This window comes from Dermacentor silvarum, chromosome 4 (genome assembly GCF_013339745.2).
Source record: "Dermacentor silvarum isolate Dsil-2018 chromosome 4, BIME_Dsil_1.4, whole genome shotgun sequence".
Lineage (NCBI taxonomy): Eukaryota > Metazoa > Arthropoda > Arachnida > Ixodida > Ixodidae > Dermacentor > Dermacentor silvarum.
In genome coordinates this window covers 38,909,478-38,930,009 of record NC_051157.2, presented here as the reverse complement: position 1 = coordinate 38,930,009, position 20,532 = coordinate 38,909,478, and the positions used below count along the sequence as shown (strand labels likewise).

General features: G+C 48.0%; 1 protein-coding gene across 1 annotated transcript; it reads left to right on the top strand.

The window, feature by feature from the left end:
- The first annotated feature begins 9,967 nt into the window (after window positions 1-9,967).
- On the top strand, window positions 9,968-13,827 carry LOC125944683 (uncharacterized). The gene is made up of 2 exons (XM_049665460.1): window positions 9,968-10,230; window positions 13,496-13,827. Exons 1-2 carry the CDS (start codon window positions 10,010-10,012, stop codon window positions 13,749-13,751), a joined length of 477 nt encoding a protein of 158 aa, XP_049521417.1. The 5' UTR covers window positions 9,968-10,009; the 3' UTR covers window positions 13,752-13,827.
- Window positions 13,828-20,532: the final 6,705 nt, after the last annotated feature.

Sequence of the window (20,532 nt, the reverse complement as noted above, 5' to 3'; positions counted from 1 at the left end):
CGTTCGTTCGTTCGTTCGTTCGTTCGTTCGTTCGTTCGTTCGTTCGTTCGTTCGTTCGTTCGTTCGTTCGTTCGTTCGTTCGTTCGTTCGTTCGTTCGTTCGTTCGTTCGTTCGTTCGTTCGTTCGTTCGTTCGTTCGTTCGTTCGTTCGTTCGTTCGTTCGTTCGTTCGTTCGTTCGTTCGTCAGGTCTTACATTGACAATATTCGTCGATGGTTCCTGCACAATGTTTTATTGTGTTCGCCTTCTTTGCGCTACGATGTCCTCCCCAAGTATCAGTCAACTTGCCCAGCAGCATGGTATTTTCTGTGCTCTTAGCCGTTATACGTCTGATAATACTGTGGCCGATAAAGCACCACCCTTTTCAGAGTCATTCAAGATTTTTCTTCCGATTATCGCACAAGAGTCGGTGATGATAAGATGTCAAACTTCAGTGCAGTCACCTCCATTACAATATATGTACTTTATCGAATTGCGTGGGGCGGTGCTCTACGCTACAAAAAAAAAGCATAATCTTACAGCCGCTGTCGGGTTCGAGGCACGGTGCTCAAGTCTATATCAGGATCGTCGTACTCATGCGGTAGGCTCTGCGAACAAGCCATTGTCTCTCACGCGCTGTAACTACGCTCAGATATTGCTTTCTTTGGATTTCGACACACCGCTAGTGCTCTAGACATTGACTGACAGTGTCTCGTCGTGAATATGCCGCACGTTCCTGCGACGACTGGGTCAAATTATTGAAAGTATGGTATTCGAGGCAAGAGAGTCATATTTACTGGCCATGCTTCACGGCGGTGGCGTACATCAGAATTTGCGTGATAACCGCCAATACGGTAATTGATTAACAACGTTTCAGCGATTGACTTCTTTTAAATGATGAAAAAACAATTCTGGAGTTTTACATGCCGCAACCACGATCTCATTATGATCGAGGTATACGCCCTAGTGGACGGCTCCGGATTAATTTTGACCACCTTGGGTTTCTGTAACGTGCACTTAATGCACGGTACAAGGGCGCTTTTGTATTTCGCCCCCATCGAAATGCGGCCGCCGCGGCCGGGATCCCTTAGCAGCGAAAAGCCGTAGCCACTATGCCACTACGGCGGATTTCTAATTCATGAATTTCGGTGAAATTTTGCAATTTCCGACTTGCAGACAGCCAGCAATAGTTCCGAAAGCTCTCTGCCTTTCTCTTGTTCCGCTAAATGAGTACTTAAAGCTTTTACAGTGACATACACTGCTGTTCTGTTTAAAAGGTTGCAGCACAGTAAGAAAATGTTGTAGCAATTGTATACAGCCGCAGCAGCGGAGAATTGTTTGAGCGTCCGCCTCGTAGGCGAGGAGTACTAGGTTATACCCGTCTTATACATCGGTGGTTGTCCGGTCGTGGGGATCGAACCACGTACCTCCCACGAACGAGCCGGGCGTCCACCCCACTGGGCCACGGCTGCGGCTACAGCACATAAAAGATTTAACTCAAAGAGCAATGCATTTCGCGGCCCACTTTGCGCTCATATTTCTCTAAAGTACTCCTAGGCACAATTAAAGTTTCCAGCAAAATGTTATGCTTTGTGTACTGACTGAAATATGACCCCTACAGCCACTCTTCAAGCTTTCGAATCATTTGTAAAATTTTCTATTTAAGAATTGTATTGTCTTATGGAGACGTTCCACTTCGCGTACCCTGACGTTCGGCGTCCTCGCATAACACACGCGATGGTGGGGATTTGGTGTTGTAATTTCCGGCTGCGACGAGATGGCGCTACTGTTCCGATTCTAGCGACTCCTGACGGTAGGCGCTGGGTTGACTCCGGTGCAAAAGGAACTTGCTTCCTTTGCTATGACTGCGGTCTTTCAGATTTCGGCTTTCCGGGGCAGTCGCGACCATCTGAGCTAACCAGGAGCGCAGCAGATTGCAGGGTAGGGCCGAGTTATTGGATAAATAGAAGCGCCTGAGTTGTCGATTATTAATCGACAAATCGGAGCGAGTCGCAAGCCACCTACCTCTTTCTCTCTCTCTCTCTCTCTCTCCCTGTATCTCCCACTACACCCCGTAACTCAGTGAGGAGTAGCAAGCTATAGAGACCAGCTCTTCATGTCAATCTCTCATCCTTTCACTTAATCTCCTCCTCCTTGACAGAGTCATTATCAGAGCTAATGTGTCGCGTAGAATTTCCATGCGCTTGGGAGCATGCAGTTAGTTCTCGATTAATTCGGCATCGTTCTGCTATCCTCCTGTTTATCTCAAATGTTAGAGCCACCGCCCCGGAAAGCCATTGGTCCCGGGGTTAGGATACCGGATCAGGACGAATATTTTGTCTACTGTGAAGTGTTCTGAAAGACGCGTGTGGGTTTTCGTTATCTCTTTTTTTTTTATGTAGCTTCGTGCAATTGTCAGGTGGATGATAATCTTTCCCTTTCATGAAACTCACTGCACTTTGGGGATTTCCGCAGAACTGATTTGTCATACCCAGAGTCGGACTCACACTTTGTATAGGACTCATTCAGGCTCACTCATGCTCAGACTCCCTGGCAAAACAACGCACACTGCATGTGGAGACCCGCCACGCTGGCTTAGCGGCTATGGTGCGGCGCTGCTAAGCACGAGGTCGCGGGATCAAATCCCGGCCGCAGCGGCCGCATTTCGATGGGGGCGAAATACAAAAACGTCCGTGTCCCGCGCATTGGGGGCACGTTAAATATCCCCTGGTGGTCAAAATTAACCCGGAGTCTCATACTACGGCGTGTCTGATAATCAAATCGCGGATTCAATTCAATTCAGTTCATTTCAACATGCGGAGGTCGTGGCTTCGGCTCCCAGGCGACGGCCGTGTTGCCCTCTTTACCCACTTTCTTCAGCCTTACTTAATTCCGATGAGAAAAAAAAAACTTGGGAGGCGCCTAAGCTTTGCTTTTAAGAGTAGAATGCGATAGCATTAAAGGGTCCCTGACTGCTTCTCGTGCTTCCCGGCAACTGACCGCAGCTTAATCTTTACCGGGAAATGCCTGCCGCGAACGCTATGCACGAAGGCGAGCTTTCTGGTTGTTGTTTTTTTTTTCTTTCCCCGTAAGGCCCGCGCCGCCGCTGCCCGCGGATGGTTAGAAACGCGCCACGCCGCGCTATGATTGGCTAAAAACACGCGGCGCTAGCCGCTCTGTGATTGGTAGACACGTTTCGCTCACGATCAACTCACGCTCAACGCCACCGACTCCGTGCTCACTGCGCAACGGGGCCCTTAAAGCTCTCGCTCTAAATAATTGAGGTAACGTAACGTCGCCCTTCAAGAAAAGTACCTCGATTCCCATGTGACTTTCTCCTAATTATTGTCCTCAAGATGTTGTTGTTGTTGTTGTTGCCTCAAAACATGGACCGTACCCAGGATATTAGCCGCTCACTCCGATTTAGAAGCCAATTCATTGCTATCTATTCTTCTTCGACTGTGCATGCTTTATATGACATTTTAGGTAAGGAAAGAAGAATAAATAGTCGAGGAAGAAGTAATGTCTGCATTTTTTAAATTTTCACTGGCAACTATGCACACCTAAACTTCAATATCAGTTTTAATTTGGTTATGATATTATTCACTAAAAAGAAACACACTTTAAGCCCTTTTATGCCAATCCCCCGTAAAGGGTGAGTGCCATTTCTCGGAAAGAACAAGAGCGAGTTCGGTTTTGCGCCGTGCAAGCCTTATTTAGAACATCTGGAATGAAATTTCATCAACAGTCCACTTTTCTTGATTCTGGCGCTGGTCTTCAAAAGAGAAGAGAACGTTGCTCGAAGCTTTCCTTCGCTAGATTGAACTAGTATCTTTTTCATACTATCATTACCGGTCTCGATATTAGGCTCTAGCCAGAGAGGCACATGTTGCGCAGTACCTAGTTTTCATACGCGAAACAAAATGGTTACAGCATTAATTTTATGTATTTTATTTCGATAGCAATTATATGGACACTCCAAAGCGGATTTCTACCATCGGCGTCGCCGTCGCCGTAGCCGTGAGGTTCCGTATGACGTCAACGGCGACGAAGTCGTCGCCGCGCGCCGTGTGCTGTATGTGCGAGTGAAAGGGCGCGCGAGACGCGCGCTTTCGCGGGGAGTGAACGCACGGCGGAGAGCAAACGCGCGTTCTGCGCCCTGCTCCCTGAAGGGCTGCAGAATTAAGCGTCTCTTTCCTCCTTTACAATCACCATATATATAGAGCAAACGCGACTTCCGTCGCGCGAAAGGCCGTGGGGGGACGGGCGGGGAGGCGAAGTTTAGATGCGGCACCAAATGCCTATCTATATAAAAACACTGTCAAGACTTTGAGTACCCTTAAAAAAATGTTACAGTTTCACCCGAAACGCCGACGGCGTCGACAACAGTTCTGCGCGTTGCTGATGCTGCTGCATGTCCAAGTTTATACAGCTGATAAAACTACTATCCTTACTCCGTATAGCTCTCTTATAATTTGCCATCGCAATTGATGCTTCGGCTTTCGGGTGAAACTGCGACAGTTTTTTATGTTTATCTTTATTCACTTTTAATTCCACTTCAGTTTTTTATACTTCGATTTCTTCACTGCGACGGTATTTTATTTTTTGCTTTGTAATATCTCTTTGATGGCTCAGACTGAGTTAGCCTGACTACTCATTCAGTACAATTGCGCATTCTTCTTCCCTTTCAGCATCTTTCTTCCTGACTTCTTCCTCTCTCACTCTCTTTAGAGCACTCGCTGTTGTTATGTCTCCTGCTGCTTACCGATTCTTGACCTATCCAACGTATAGTGGGTACGTTCCATAGTTGAGAACAATTATCATCCTCACTAAGCCATTTCACGCTGCGCCCGACCGAGACGACGACGGCCTCCTCAGAACAAGGGTGAGCTCCACAGTGCACATTATTCGCCACTATAAACTCAGTACGGGCACAAGCTCTCGGCGAAAGCGCCACAGCGACCCTTTCACGCCTATGCCTCTCGGATCGTCTGTGCCATCACCGGCAACTGCATGCGTATACACTCAAGATGGTTGTCGTACAGCTATACCGGTTGAATATGGCGACTGTAGGCATCGACTGTAGGCATTAGTAAATTGCACTTCTCCAATAGCCTAAAGGACGCTCTTATTGTGACAGGATGATGGGTACTTCAGAAAGAAAGCAGCAACAGTTAATTGTTTATTAGTAAATAAGGATTACAGTGCGTTCTAAAGGAACGAACGACTCAGCCTAGCAAGTATGGAAAATATTTTCTGCACCAATACTGCCTAAATACGAAAAATACACGTGAAATCCATGACGTCACACTGACGTCCGGCACGGAAGTTCTGGCACGAAATTCAAGAAAGGGATTTGCATCCTTCATTATATAGCAATCAATTCTTTTTCAGTCAAATGCATGAAAATAGATCTTTGAGAGAACGCTTTACAATTCTAAACTTATATAGCGCTTGCTCTTTAGTGTTCCTGCAATGTAACCGTAATGCAGCGTACCAGAAGCACTGTAGTGCATTGGAAACTCGGTTTTCGTCGATTGTGCTGAAGAAAAGGTTTGTGAAACATTGTGCAACAACGCAAGGACTCATACAAGGATAGATCGGCGTGCGCTCATTATCAACTGCGTTTATGCAAACGTTCAGCTTTTGTTGCTGTGTGCATACGCTCGGGTCTTTGGTCGGCCTATACGCACGTTTTGCGGCGCCACAAAGCGTTGACGATGACTGTCACGCAGGGCTATTAGGAGCATCGGCACAGTGATACTCGACGTTCGTGATCATCGGACAGCCCGATACCAATAAGAAGTGGGCGAACAGTCACTTATCACACCGGCGACTGGGCAGCAAGTCTGTGTTGGCAGTCATTGAAAGGTAGGGAGGGGGCGATGCCCGTCCCCCTGACCCCGCACGTCTAATGCTGCTGCTCTAATACGTGAGACTGTAATGCGCTAATCCCTTCTTTACCAACAACAAGAATCGTTGCCGTGACCGTATGTGTGGTCTATTACAGGCAAGGGTATATGTAGATAAAGGCGGAATCCGAGGACACCTACGCACTGCTTATGGTTTGTGAATGCGAAAGCATTTAAGTCCAATTGAACGCCATTGAGCGGTCCTTCGGGTTATGAACTAGCGGGCAAACGAGCGCGTTTGGTTTGACATTACCGAGGGGCAGTTAGAACGCAGACGAGAGCTAGCGCTTGCGCGTACAAGGAACGCGCGGGTAACACGGGCTTCCGAGAGCGAGGATGACGTGGCGTCGCAGCGATGCCCTCTCCCCTCACGCAGCACCTGGCGCGCTAAAGTGGCAGCTGTCCCGTTTCGCCCGCACTGCTTCGTCGAGGCCCGCTCGTGACTTTTCGTCGCAGCCTATAGAAATTTAGGTGCAGTTTCGCTGCTCCTGACGACACACGCCGGCATACTAGCTCGATGGGCCATTTCACGTTTTCGGTTCAAAAGTTCAATTTCAATGGCAACATACGTGTCACTTCCACGGTTTAAAAGAAAACTAGCAAACAGGATTACTTTGTCTTCGTGGATTTAAAGGAAACAAGAAGCAAACATATGCGTTTTCACCGAGATCCCATTGTTAAAACAGTTGGCTTAACGTTTTGGACAGTAAGGTCCATTTTGAAATGGAACACCCAAGTAATATTTGGCTACCGGCTACAGCTGAAATATCCCATAATCACATGCAAACTGCTTTTTAATGCACATATATGCCCGCCTAATCTATCCTGTCGGTCATTTCTTTATCTCCATAAAGTAAAATTGCTTGACTTATATTGGCTTTATTACAATTTAAGCGTCCTCTTTAACAAAAGAACTTATTGTACGTGGGCCGTCAGGTGAGGGAAGCTAGGGATGACGGATGCCAGCCATGGAGTTTGTGCTGCAACCTCTACCTCAAAGAGCTGAAATCTCCAATGGCAGATAGCCGACGGTTAGCTCAGAAATAAGCTTGGTTAGGCACGGGTGTCTGCGGTGCAGCATCTTGTGCCGGCTGAATATTGTAAATGGCAAAATAGTACATCAAAGCTCTGGCCGTGAGAGCAAGCATGCTATGGCGGGGAATAGGTGATGCCTAAAACGTGGCGGCCACGACGTGTTTCCATCTCCGCGATCACTTCCGGCGGCACATGTAGCCCGCAGAAGCGTAGCCTTCGAGAACCGTCTCCGTTGCTCAGAGGGCAAACGGCGCTGGGGGCGTGGACTCGGATACCACCTATTAGCTGGCAAAATCTGGTACCTGTTATATGATAGGATCACCCCTAAAGCGGCGGAGACGCCTTGATATACGAACCAGTAGTGACAGCTCACACATTATAAACTGATGTCACGCAACACTCCATTGTTGCTGGAACTAACTGCAGCGTTTATTGCCTCTGTCTTTAAGGCGACAGCGTTAAGAGCCCCGTATTGCATAAAATAGGGTGTCGGCGTCGGCGACATGTTCGGTCAAGATAATCATCCCAAACCACGCCGACCAAACGGGACCTCCGCGTGGCGCAGAGGCGCCGGTGAACTAATTGAATTTCTCAAAGTGAAATGCGTCAGAAAAAGCGTAAAATACGACTTAACCACAACCTACAGGTATGATAGCGTCGGATTGTAATTTGAATATACGAGAAAACATAATTCTATTACGCGGAAAGTCGAACCCCCTTTTCCAGCATTTCTACCATTCATACAGCGCAGCGCCCCAGTCGGTGGTCCTTGCAAAAACACCATCCAGATGGCGCTCGCCTCCTCGGCAGCCTCGAGCCTCCTCGAGCCGGTTGCCTAAGGACCAAAACATACCGGAGCAAATATTCGGAACTAGATGAGACATGTGTATACTGCAGTAAAGATCCAGATACCACTCAGCACATCCTAATGGAATGCGACGGGATCCACCCAGCGAGAACCGTAGGTAACGGGCGACTCCCAGAAGCGCTTGGGTTTAAGTGGAAGGAAACTTCAACAGATCAGCCGTAGAGATAAGGAAGACACGATTAGAGTACTGGTGGAAAAAATGCAGGGAAAGGATTGATACTACATGATCTCTTAAAATCATACGTAGTGGTAAAAGGTAAATTTTTGAAAAAAAATGAAAAAGATTAATGGAGAGGTATGCAAAAATGCTAGATAAAGAACATGTATAGCATACCTGGTTATACCTGATCACCCGTTATGTATTGTACTACTGATTAAAATAAATTGAACTTCAAATTCAAAATCAAGCAGGCTAGGTGACTATTTGTCGCCGCCCCGTTTCAAAGGGGATGCCAATAAATCATCATCATCAGCGTAGGAAGCCTACATGCAACGCTGATGCCTGCGTTGTTCGCCCGCTGTTCATCGCCTGCACTTCTTCATCTCCCTGTGATCCCCCTGTCTTGCTTGCATAATTCCTTTGAGGACGAAACATAATGATAACTGTAGCAACGTTTATTCTGCGTCGAAATGGACAAAATACACAGAGAATAAACATATTGGACAATTTTGTATAATGTTTAGCTGAAATATTTTCAGCAATAGCTAGGTTTGTTGCCTGTGGGCCACACTTGGCAGAATGCCGAAAGCGAGCTTCGCACCAAGCTACCTTTGGCTTCATCTGGAACGTGTACGTGAATCAGAGGCGTCGTACACTGCTATTTCCTCTACATTACCTGTGTGACACCGCAGCATTTGGGGATTTTGCATCGGTCTTTCTCCTCTGACTGTTGCTGTTGTTTTAACGCGATAGGGCGGGCGTTAAGGGCCCCGAGTCGCAGAAAATCCGGCGTCGGCGTCCGGGGCGGAGAAAATCATCCCGAATCACCCCGACCGAGCAGGCCTTCCGCGTGGCGCAAGGTGTTAGTGCAGGAGAAAATCAGCCCGTACCAGTCTGACCGTGCAGGCCCTCCGCGTGGCGCAAGGTGTTAGTGAATAAAGATCGGATTTCTTACAGTGAAATCCGCCAGAAAAATGGTAAAGTACGACTTGGCCACAACCTACAGACAAGGTGGCGTCGGACTGTTATTTGAATGTACGAGAAAACATAATTCTGCTACGAGGAAACTCAAACGCAAGCCCCTTTTGCCAGCATTTCCAACAGGGGCGCGCTCGGGTATGCTACTTGCGAAAATCTTATCCAGATGGCGCTCGCATCCTCGACAGGTCAAATTGGGACTTGGCCTGCCTAATGCGTTTTGGACACGCGCGCGCGTCGGGGCAATAGCAAGGAATTAAGTAATAAAAAAGGTCCTAGGGCTTCACATTTTAATATAAGGCGACTTATATTGCCCCTGAAGAAACGTCTTCCCAGCAATGCACTTCTGTTTAAAAGTGAAACCGTCTTTAAGGGGATCAGTGTAAGCTTTGTCTTTGTAAGCTGCCTTTCCCACGTCCTGTGTTGCAGTGGAACCGACTCAACGAAAAATGCGATGCGAATGGGTGCCGATAACGCTATCGCGTTCCACTCTTAAAGGCGAAGCTTAAGCGTCCTCCAATTTGTTGTTGTTGTTGTTGTTGTCGTTGTTGTTGTTGTTGTTGTTGTTGTTGTTGTTGTTGTTGTTGTTGTTGTTGTTGTTGTTGTTGTTGTTGTTGTTGTTGTTGTTGTTGTTGTTGTTGTTGTTGTTGTTGTTGCTGTTGTTGTTGTTGTTGTTGTTGTTGTTGTTGTTGTTGTTGTTGTTGTTGTTGTTGTTGTTGTTGTTGTTGTTGTTGTTGTTGTTGTTGTTGTTGTCGTCGTCGTCGTCGTCGTCGTCGTCGTCCTTAATGTACCGACCTTGCTTTCAATGAAAACCGATTCACGCGCCACACTTCGTGCTTTTCGAAAACTCTCTTCCTATACTCTAATGAAACAAATGACGCTTGCTGCCTGTTATTTAGCATTGACTGAAAACATTCAGCCAGAAACTCCGTACTCAGAAACGTAACTCACTAAGAAAAGGAATGTTTTGTTTGTTACTTGTATGCAACAATCGTCCATAAAGCGATATGTCTCTATGGAAATTTCGTGCTCTTCCCCTTCGCGTCCGCGCACACGCTAATGTCTGGCGCCCTCCACGCATGTGCCGCGATGTGCAGATGTCCGACGAAGACAGCGACAGCGAAATCCACAGCCCAGAGCAAGGGGACTTCGGACATGAACAAGCAGGAGGAGGAAAAGAGGGCGCAAAAGAGGGTGTAGTCGCCGCTCGCTCCTCGCCAGACAGCGAATACGACGCCGGTGGCGAAAAGCGCTCTATCGCTTACTCTATCTTCCAGGCCTGCACAGACTATCGCCAAAAGTGAGAGCCCGTCCGAAGTTCTCGCAGATACCAAATTTTGTTTTTGGCGTCAACAGTGTTCATTCTGGGCGTCTGAGCGAGAAAGTGCAGAAAAAGAAATAAACAGAAGAAAGAAAGTTGGTTAAAACGCGTTGGCGGGCTAGTTGGTTAGAATCCCATGATAGAATGCGTAAGAGCGACTGAACGAGGACGTAGAAAGAAACAGACACACAGTCTCTGCGTGTCTGTTTCTTTCTACGTCCTCGTTCAGTCGTGTTTACATATTCTATCATGGAAAGGAAGTTGGAATGCGATTCAACCTCATCAGTTGACATCCATCAAAGACAATGTCTTCCTGAGTGAGTTGGGTATGGGAATGGGGCGGCGTCACTGCGCGCGGCACTCTGTCGTGTCACCCCTCGCGCAAGGGAAGTACTGACTGAATTCATTTTTTTTTACTGCACAATCTTCGGGATCGGTCCACATTTTTAGACCTCACATACCCACGGGAACGGCTTTACACTGTACTACCTTCAGGATCGGCCCATGTGTTAATCCAAAAGCATTCTTCTTAGAGTCAACCGAGGGACGTATTCTCGGACGATCACTTTCGGTGATACTGTCGCCTACGCGTGACGTATTGCTCAATCAGCCAATCGGCTCATCCGGCTCTGCTCAACCAACCAGTAAGCGCGCACTGAAAGTGATATCACTGAATGTGATCGTCCGAGAATGCGTCCCCCAGTTTTCGGCGTGTTTATCGGCGTTTTCATGGGCTGTTCGCCGTTTCCAGAGATAGCGCCGTCTAATAAAATAGCCAATAAAAAGAGCCCCCCCCCCCCCCCCCCCCGAAACGCAGTTGGGATAATTATCGTACGTGACTTCTACCCGAAATACATTAAAAGCTTTGTGTGCCGAAAGGAAATGCAGAGAACTGCACAATTAGCCGTGACATCATTCGCCTCTTAAGAAGCTACTTTGCATCAAAAGCCGGGAACCCCTGGCTCTAGATTTGAGGCAGAGCTTTCTAATAGTGCGATTGCTCAATTACGTAATCGCCAGCGATGCTGTATAATGTATTGTGCTAGGGAGCCTACATGCTATCTACAAGTGGTGTTTCACCTCACAGGTGGACATTATCAGCTGTATTAAAGCACAGTCGGAAGCAGTGACTGCGTCGCCACTGCCGCTAGCAGAAAGGGCTTTCTTTATTAAGAATGTATTGTGTAGTAAACTGTGGTTTGCTGCAAGAGTGGCTCTTCCGCCGTCCCCAACAGTACGCGTAGTAAACAAAATTATTTTCTCATGGTTCTGGCTAAACAAGACCCAATACGTAGCACAACAATTTTTGCGTCTGCCGAAAGCCAGCGGAGGATGGAGCTTGCCGTGTATAGTTACATTTGGTAGGCTGCTGTGCACTAAGAGTACATGTGACCTACTTGATGATGATGAGTACCCAGGTAGGCCACTTCTCCTTTATTGGCTGGGTCATTACCGTCGAACGCTTATGCCGCTAAGTTCAGGCAACTTGCTTCCGACAGCGGTAACGCCAGCACCGCAGTATGCGGCGGCTGCGCGCTTACAGAGCCAGCTTGTGCAAATAAGGAATACAAAGTGGCGTACGACACCAGTTTCAAGGTTTTGTGAAATGTTGTGTGAGACGGCTGTGCCTTCAGGGACAGCTACTACAAAAACATGGACAGCCGTTTCTTCACCTGATTTGCCTTCTAAAGTGAAAGATCTTCACTGGTAATATCAGTGGGGCATTCTGCCAACAAGAGACAGGCTTGAACGCTGGGAGATGGTAGCGAATGATAAATGCATACATTGCGCACAAACAGAGACCAACACGCATGTAGTAAAGGAGTGCGTTGTAGCGCGCACCTTCTGGAAGCTTGTTCGAAGATTATTTGGAATATCCATAGTACGGGCACCACGGCGGCGAGATCGGTTTGCGAGTCTCGTCTACTACAGCGTTAGCTACGTCTTGTGGTGCTTCCGCAACATTGCAGAACGATCCCGGCAGCCAAATAGAGCAATGTACCCCAGAGTGCGCAAACTACGGGTGATAATATTGGGTCATCTTGAAGAACAGCTCTTCAAGCTCGGTGAAGCCGAGTTTCTTCGCCGCTGGTCTACGCGGTACCTAACCGTGTCTCGAGGCAAAGTTCTGCTACAGCCAGAATAATGCCCAAACTTCGTTTGCCTGAGTAGAAACTGTACTTGTGTGTGCTTCGGGTGTCATTCATGAATCCGAGGCTGACATTTATGATTTTGGATGTACACTGTCGTAGTGTTTTTGATGTGTGGCAAAGTCAATGTCAAGCAGACGCAATTTACTATTTTGTTTGCTCATCTATTCTGTTTATATCAAATACGATGTATTGCATGTGTGGTACGTTATATTGTACTCTACGTTCATACAACAGTTGTACGCGTGCCTACGGGTAAATAAATTTCTTTGTCAGCAATGCCGTTTTAGGGTGGTGACAACACCAACATTTTGACCGCTATTTACCGCCAAATTTGATGATGATAAGTGGTTCTTGAGGGAAAGGGAAAGGTTGGCGCTATCTTCTGCAGCCCTTGAGGGAGCACGGCTCAGCGCCAGCGCCAAATTTGGTGGGTAGCCATTTTTGTCCCCAGTCTTTCTGCCTTTTTTTTTTTTTGTCACGCTCTGATGTACTCATGTTGGCACGCGATCTATTAAATTTCTTTTATTTAGTTTTGCGCCAATGCGCACAAGAAACCTGCATACATCTTTAATATACTAGTTGCCTTTTCCTTTTATTTTACCACATCAAACTTATTTTTCTATTGCATGTCTTGCGACACATATAAAGCAACAAGTTATAAGGCACGATGGCTTGCTCGTGGTAGGATTATCTCACGCCAAGAATGTGAACTGCATTAAGTATTGTCGTTGCCTTCCAGTTGTACATAATATATAAAGGGTGCTTTTCGAAGTGTGCTGTAATAAAGACTGTCCTTACTAGTCTGTTTAACTAAAACGTAGACGTGCCGTGTACGGCGCTCAGACGCGCCATTTGTCCCTAGCTGCTGAAGCGAAAGTTTATTAAAAGAAGTTCATTAATTTCACGTCACCAAGGGTTGCGGGAAATGTGGTCTGTCAGCTGGTCTATCACACAAGAATAGTGTGATAGTGCCAAGTACAAAAAAGTGCATTCTTGGAGCCGCAATTCCCGATTTGGCGTTTCCCAATCCAGCTCATCATATCCGAGACGAATGCATATAACTAGTCCAACTATCATCCTCTTTGCTGCAGCATCGTCAACCAGGCCGACGCGTACTCGTTCCAGGCGACCTTGCTTGCTGTGGGCGGGACGATCTGCTGTCTCTTGCTGTCCGTCGCCATCGTTTTTGCCATCATCTCCAGCATGCGGGACGGCAGCAAAAGCAACAGTGACGGTGCGCGAAGCCACCCCGTTCCTCTTACCTTGAGAACGTGGCAACCCTTTCACGATACACGAAACCTTCTGAGCAAAGCTTGGTTACAGCTGCAACTAATCTATAACCTATAACTAAGCTGAGTTTCAGCTTAGCTTGGGTGCACGCTGCGGTGGTCTAATTGTTATAGTCGTTTGCTGCTGCAGCGCAATATCGCGGATTCGACTACCTACCTATACCGCGGCGGTCGCATTCCGGTGGGGATGGACAGTGGCAGATATGACTGGAATGCAAAAAAATGCCCGTGTGCAGCGCTTTGGTCGAAATGAATCCAGAGTTCTCACTATATGGCGTCTCCTTTGGGACGTTATTCACCTTAACTTTAATCCGAGCTCGCCACAGCCGAGGATGATGGATTATTGGACACAGAGATTATGGGGCAGGCTTTTTTTTTAATGTTGCAGCATGAGGAGTGTGCGTATATATATATATATATATCATGCATCCTGGAATTCAAAGAGGTACTGCATATTTCTAACGCATTTCTCTCGCACTTACCGATAAATTGCCACGCGTACGTGCAAAAACTCCTATTCTGCATACCCATACCTGTACCTTGGAATAAGTAAACGGCAATTTGTATTGCATTGTACGTTGCATTGTATCAGTAGAAACAGTGAAATGTGAGAGATAATCGAACAATGACAGCATATCTTTCTCGACGCTTCCAGATAACGAAGCCGCAAACAAAAGTGAGTATAATCTCTCCTTCTTTTTCTTTGTTCTCAAGTACACGTGGCGAGTAGAGCTCCTCGATGATGAGAAGAAATTGCTGTTGGAAAAATTGTTGCACTGTGTTTCGCTCCTCTCCAGTGCAGAATAACCAGCAAGAATATTCCTTCCTCTACAAGCAAAAGCAAAACAAACATAAACGTCCATATTTGTGTATCTCTATATAAGGTTAAGACTGATCAAACCACCTAGCACTATGAGATAATGGCTTGCGGTAACTTCAAGAGTCGAGAAAATTATGAGCGTATGTAACGTCCTCGATAAAACATTCAAGACAATGCATTTGCTCCAGTCCTTTCAAGCTACAAAACAGTAATAAATTGCATGTTCTCTAGACTGCGTTCTATTATCTGTGGTACATTTAATACTAGAGAGAACGCTTTGTCCCTACTATCAATTACTTTTTATGAAAAGCTTGTCTAAAATGAAAAAAAATATATTTTTAAGCTATGACATGCGACGGCTAGCTTTTTAGCCCTGTAACTGTACAAAGTGATAACAAAAATTACATAGTCCTGAAAACAACGTCTATTATGACATATAAGGCGGACGAAATTTATTTATCTTGTACGTCACTCTAAAATATATGCAAACATTTTTAAATAGGACTTCTTCGAAAAGAAAGTAATAACTAGCGATCCCAATCCCATGTTAAACTGTACGCCAATAACTTTTATTCAACTGCTCTTGGATGCTCAAATCAATACAGTTTAGAGAATTGTCCATGCTGATCTTGGTAGAGCACCGCATAGTTGTAAACTAAGTGTCCCAATTCTCTTATAAATTCTGTGAGTTTTCTATATTTCAACCTGGCAGTCTAAACAAATATATCTAAAAGCCTGCCGCAACTTCAGTTTCTTTTTTAGACGCAATAAGTTTTATACTTATGGGCTCAGCGGTTGGGCAATGAGAACATTTAAGCATTTCACATGTATTTGAATGGGGAAACCGGAGTCAAGTGGGCCCCGAGGTAAAAACTTGTTTCATTTTAAAGCAATGACCTACAGATGTGCTGTCGCTTTTGTTCACAGCGAGACTTTCATGATGAGTCTAAATGCGCGGCATAAAATGGCGGCATCAGTAGTTATTCCCTGAATACTTTGTTGCATGATTCGTTAATAACAGTCAAACGTCTTTATAACGAACTGTTTGGTACCTTCAAAATTATTCGTTATAGAGGTCACTTCGTTGTAAAGGTCACGCACCGTACCGCTCACCAGCGGGCTAAGCACCCGTTTAGCAAAATAAAAACAATTTATCTGGCTATGGTCTGACAGAATGTGCGAACAGCAGAGAACCTTATTCCACCGAGGTTCGTAGCTACGGAACAAGCTGCAGAACATCGAATTCCGCAGTCGCCTCCCATGTCGTCAAAATTATTGGTTCGTTTGCAGGATCTTTACGGCTGTTCATGATACATACACTGCCTTCGTCGATACTCACATCCTTTCAGGCCGAGTTGACTTAAACGACGTCATAGGTCGTCAGGTATACGATTACGTCTTGACGTCGTCATCAACTGCGACGTATTCGTCAGCCATCGCATCCACTGATGCGCTACAACAAGCAACGTATACGAGTTTAGCCATTCCTGGAGCAGTGCAGCCGAACTATACTTCTGAAATCAGCTCGCTCACCGACTGCGCCCCCAGCGCTGCCGTTGGCGCTAGTACAGAGTATAGTTAATGTATATGCTCCCTACGGAAGCATCTTCGTTCATACTGTATATGCTCCCAAAGGGAGCATACAGAGTAACTTTAGGGCAGAGTGCACCTTGGTGACGTCTATTGAGGGCAGTGCATGGCGACACCACTCCGTGGCGTTGGTTGTAAAGTTAAACAAATCAGCCATCAGGGACGCCTAAATTTCTTTCGTTTTAGAAGCACATTCGTTCTAGTGCTCTTTGTTCATAATGTATATGAAGGATAGGAGGAGTGTGCTGAATTGGGCTGGTTGGTTCATGACGAAAGGGATCCTGTCCTTCGAGCTGTTTTTACCCGCTTCAGCGCTGTGTACGTCGTCTCTGCTTTCGCCCTGTCCTTCGCGCTGTTTCTACCCCCTTCGAAAAATAGAAATTCAGCCGGGCTTAATGCAGTCCTTCGTTATACAGGTCATTTAGCTGTATACGCGTTCGTTGTAGAGGCGTTCGACTGTGTAATACATGGACGCCTAGAATACACGATGCATGAGCGAACTCCTACGTCATCGCTTAGTTCTGTCCCCTTTCTCGCGCTTGTTCCTAGTGTAAAGGGGTGTACTGAACAGTTCAGATGGTAGCGTCTGTTCGTAATCGAAAAGGCAGGTGACGCAGAGCAGGAACAGCTGGTTGCAGGAACGGCTCCCACTCGTGCTAAGCACTGGCGATCTGGCTGGCCTACTGGTTGCACTGCAGGCATTGAACAGTCGATCTGGCTGGCCTTGTCCGTGTGCTCTTCTTCTTCATTACAATTACCCCCGGTGCAAAAGCGGAGCCATCCTGGCGACTTACGATGTGGAGACGAGCGGTTCATAGAATGGTTTCAGGCGGTGAACGTGGACAATATCCCGTCCACGGCGGCGCTTGTCGGATGTCCGTGTAAGCGGCTCTATGACATAGTTGACCGGAGAGGTGCGTTCGACGATGCGGTATGGTCCATCATACTTCGAGAGAAGTTTTGTCGAAAGTCCAGGCGTAGTATAAGGCACGGACAACAAGACAAGTGTGCCGGGAGCGAAGTTCGGATTCGTAGCGTCGCCATCGCGGTTGTCTTTTTGTCGTTGTTGGTCGTCGGAGGTGAAATGACGGGCTAATTGACGGCATTCCTCGGCGTATCTGGCGACGGCTGATATGGGAGCACACTCTGACGCGTCTGGTGTATAAGGCGAAACCGTATCGATGGTATGGGAAGGATCGCGACCGTAGAGGAGGTAGTACGGGGAAAATCCCGTAGTATTTTGGGTAGCCGTATTGTATGCGTAAGTGACAAATGGGAGGATGATGTCCCAGTTTGTATGCTCCGATGAAACGTACATGGCGAGCATATCACCAAGGGTTCGATTGAAGCGCTCCGTAAGCCCGTTAGTTTGAGGATGGTACGCCGTAGTGGTCCGGTGAACTATGCGGCATTGAGCAAGCAGAGCTTCAACCACCTCCGACAAAAACACGCGGCCTCTATCGCTCAGCAGTTCCCGAGGCGGGCCATGACGAAGAATGAAACGATGGAGCAGAAAGGATGCAACGTCACTGGCGGTTGCTGCAGGTAGAGCGGCGGTTTCGGCATAGCGTGTAAGGTGATCAACCGCTACAATAATCCATCGTTTGCCAGCAGGTGTTAGTGGTAGCGGCCCGTATACAGGTCAATTCCCACACGGTCGAAGGCACGAGCAGGGCACGGAAGCGGCTGTAATAAACCGTGGGCCGGATGAGGCGGAGATTTGCGGCGTTGGCATTGCGGGCACGAGCGGACAAACTTTTGGACAAAAGTAAACATTCCTCGCCAGTAGTAACGTTGCCGCAAGCGCTCATACGTCTTCAAAACGCCGGCGTGTGCACATTGTGGGTCATTATGGAAAGACGCGCACATGTCGGAACGCAAAGACCTGGGGATAACTAGGAGCCACTTGCGACCATCGGGCTGGTAGTTGCGTCGATACAAGAGGTTATCCCGGACATCAAAATGGGCAGCCTGGCGACGCAGGGAGCGGGAGATGGGAGATGCTGGCGAGACAGAAAGGAGATCCAAAAGAGAGTACACCCAAGGATCCTTGCGCTGTTCTGATGCGAAGGTGTCGATGTCGACCGACGACACCGTCTCAAAGGTGGAGAGGGAGGCAGTGTCGGCTGGCAGCGGAGAGCGGGACAGAGCGTCAGCGTCAGTGTGCTTGCGGCCTGAGCGGTAGATGACGTGTATGTCGTATTCTTGAATGCGAAGAGTCCAGCGGGCAAGGCGTCCAGACGGGTATTTTAAAGAGGATAACCAACAAAGGGCGTGATGGTCAGTAACCACATTGAAAGGTCTGCCGTATAAATAAGGGCGAAACTTCCCGAGTGCCCAAACGATGGCCAGGCATTCCTTTTCTATGGCGCTGTAATTGCGTTCCGCTTTGGTCAGCGCACGACTGGCGTAAGCAACGACGTACTCGGAGTAGCCAGGCTTGCGCTGCGCAAGGACAGCACCAAGGCCAATACCACTGGCATCGGTATGCACTTCAGTTGGGGCGGTGGGGTCGTAGTGTCGCAGTATAGGCGGAGACGTCAGGAGACGGCGTAAGGTCACGAATGCGGTGTCGCATGCAGGAGACCAGGAGGATAGGTCGTTGGCGCCACTTAAGAGTTGTGTCAGAGGTGATATAATCGAGGCAAAATTGCGAACAAAGCGTCGGAAGTAAGAACAGAGGCCGATCAAGGCGCGGAGTTCTTTGAGTGTCTTAGGTTTAGGAAACTCTGCCACAGCGCGAAGTTTTGAAGGGTCGGGGCAAATGCCGTCTTGGGATACGACGTGACCTAAAATCATGAGCTTCCGCGCGGCGAACTGGCACTTTTTCAAGTTCAGTTGCAGGCCTGCGTTGGTCAAGGACGTCAACACTTGCCTAAGGCGGAGAAGATGCGTGCTGAAATCAGGGGCGAACACAACGATATCGTCGAGGTAGCATAAACACGTGCTCCATTTTAGGCCGCGCAATATATTGTCCATCATTCGCTCAAACGTAGCAGGCGCATTGCATAGGCCAAATGGCATCACATTAAATTCGTATAAACCATCTGGAGCAATGAATGCGGTTTTAGGGCGATCAACTGCTGACATCGGGACCTGCCAGTAGCCCAAGCGTAAATCCAACGAAGAGAAGAATTCAGCGCCTTGCAAGCTGTCCAAAGCGTCGTCAATGCGCGGTAGATGGTACACGTCTTTTCGCGTTATCTCATTAAGACGGCGATAATCGACGCAGACCGAATGGAACCATCTTTTTTTGTGACGAGAACCACCGGTGATGCCCACGCGCTATGGGAAGGTCGAATGACGCCGCGCTGAAGCATGTCGTCGACGTGCTCACTGATCACCTGACGCTCCTTGGCTGAGACGTGGTACGGGCACTGCCGCAAAGGCGCGTTGGAGCCGGTGTCGATGTGGTGGCTGACGGTTGACGTGCGGCCCAGAGTAGGCTGAGCGACATCAAAAGAAGAACGGAACTGGGCAAGCAGGTGAAGAAGCTGGGAGCGCTGCTCGGAAGTAAGGTCGTCGGCAATGAAAGGTGTGAATAAGTCAGGTGATGGCGGAGCAGAAGTGGAAAGTGCACAGAAGTCAGTGAGCTCTGCATGCGAAGCATCCGGCACGTCGGTAATAAACATGTCATCAAGAGGCTGAACACGGCCAAGTGCTTCGCCGCAAAGAGCCTTCAGGGCTGTAGGAAGGGGATTGCAGACAACGATGGAGCTGAAACCGGCTGAAATGTCAAGCGTGGCGAAAGGGGGGGGGGGGGGGGGGGGGACATCTTTGCGGGTTATGAAGAGTTCCCAAGAAGTGAAGAGGACAGCGCCTTCAGAGACAGCGCCACAAAAGACGGGAACAACGGCAGACGAGTACGGCGGTATGGCGATGTCTTCCCGAAGGACTAGCTTAGCGGGAAGAGAAGTGGCGTCGACGAGGGGCACGTCACACAGAGGCGATAATTGGACTTCAGCACGCGCACAGTTGATGACAGCGTTATTTCGCGAAAGAAAGTCCCACCCGAGTATCACGTCGTGAGAGCATGACTGCAGAACCACAAACTCCACAATATAGAGAACGCCCTGAATAATAACTCTAGCTGTGCATGCTGCTGAAGGCCGAACTGGCTGGGCGCTTGCTGTGCGAAGAGAAAACCCAGAAAGTGGCGTCGTAACTTTTCGTAAAGCGCGAGAGAGGCGTTCGTTTAGGACAGACACGGCTGCTCCAGTATCAATTAGCGCAACGGTAGAGACGCCGTCAACAGTAAGGTCGACAACGTTCGCAGGCGACAATGGAGGACTTGCACAGATCGACGGCGACGCAGTTCCTGCCTCCTGAACTGCGGCGCTTAGTTTTCCTTTTGCGAGGGTGAAGGGCGCCGACGCATCGGGGACAACGAGCGGCGACGCGGGGAAGGTGAACGACGTGTAAGGACCAG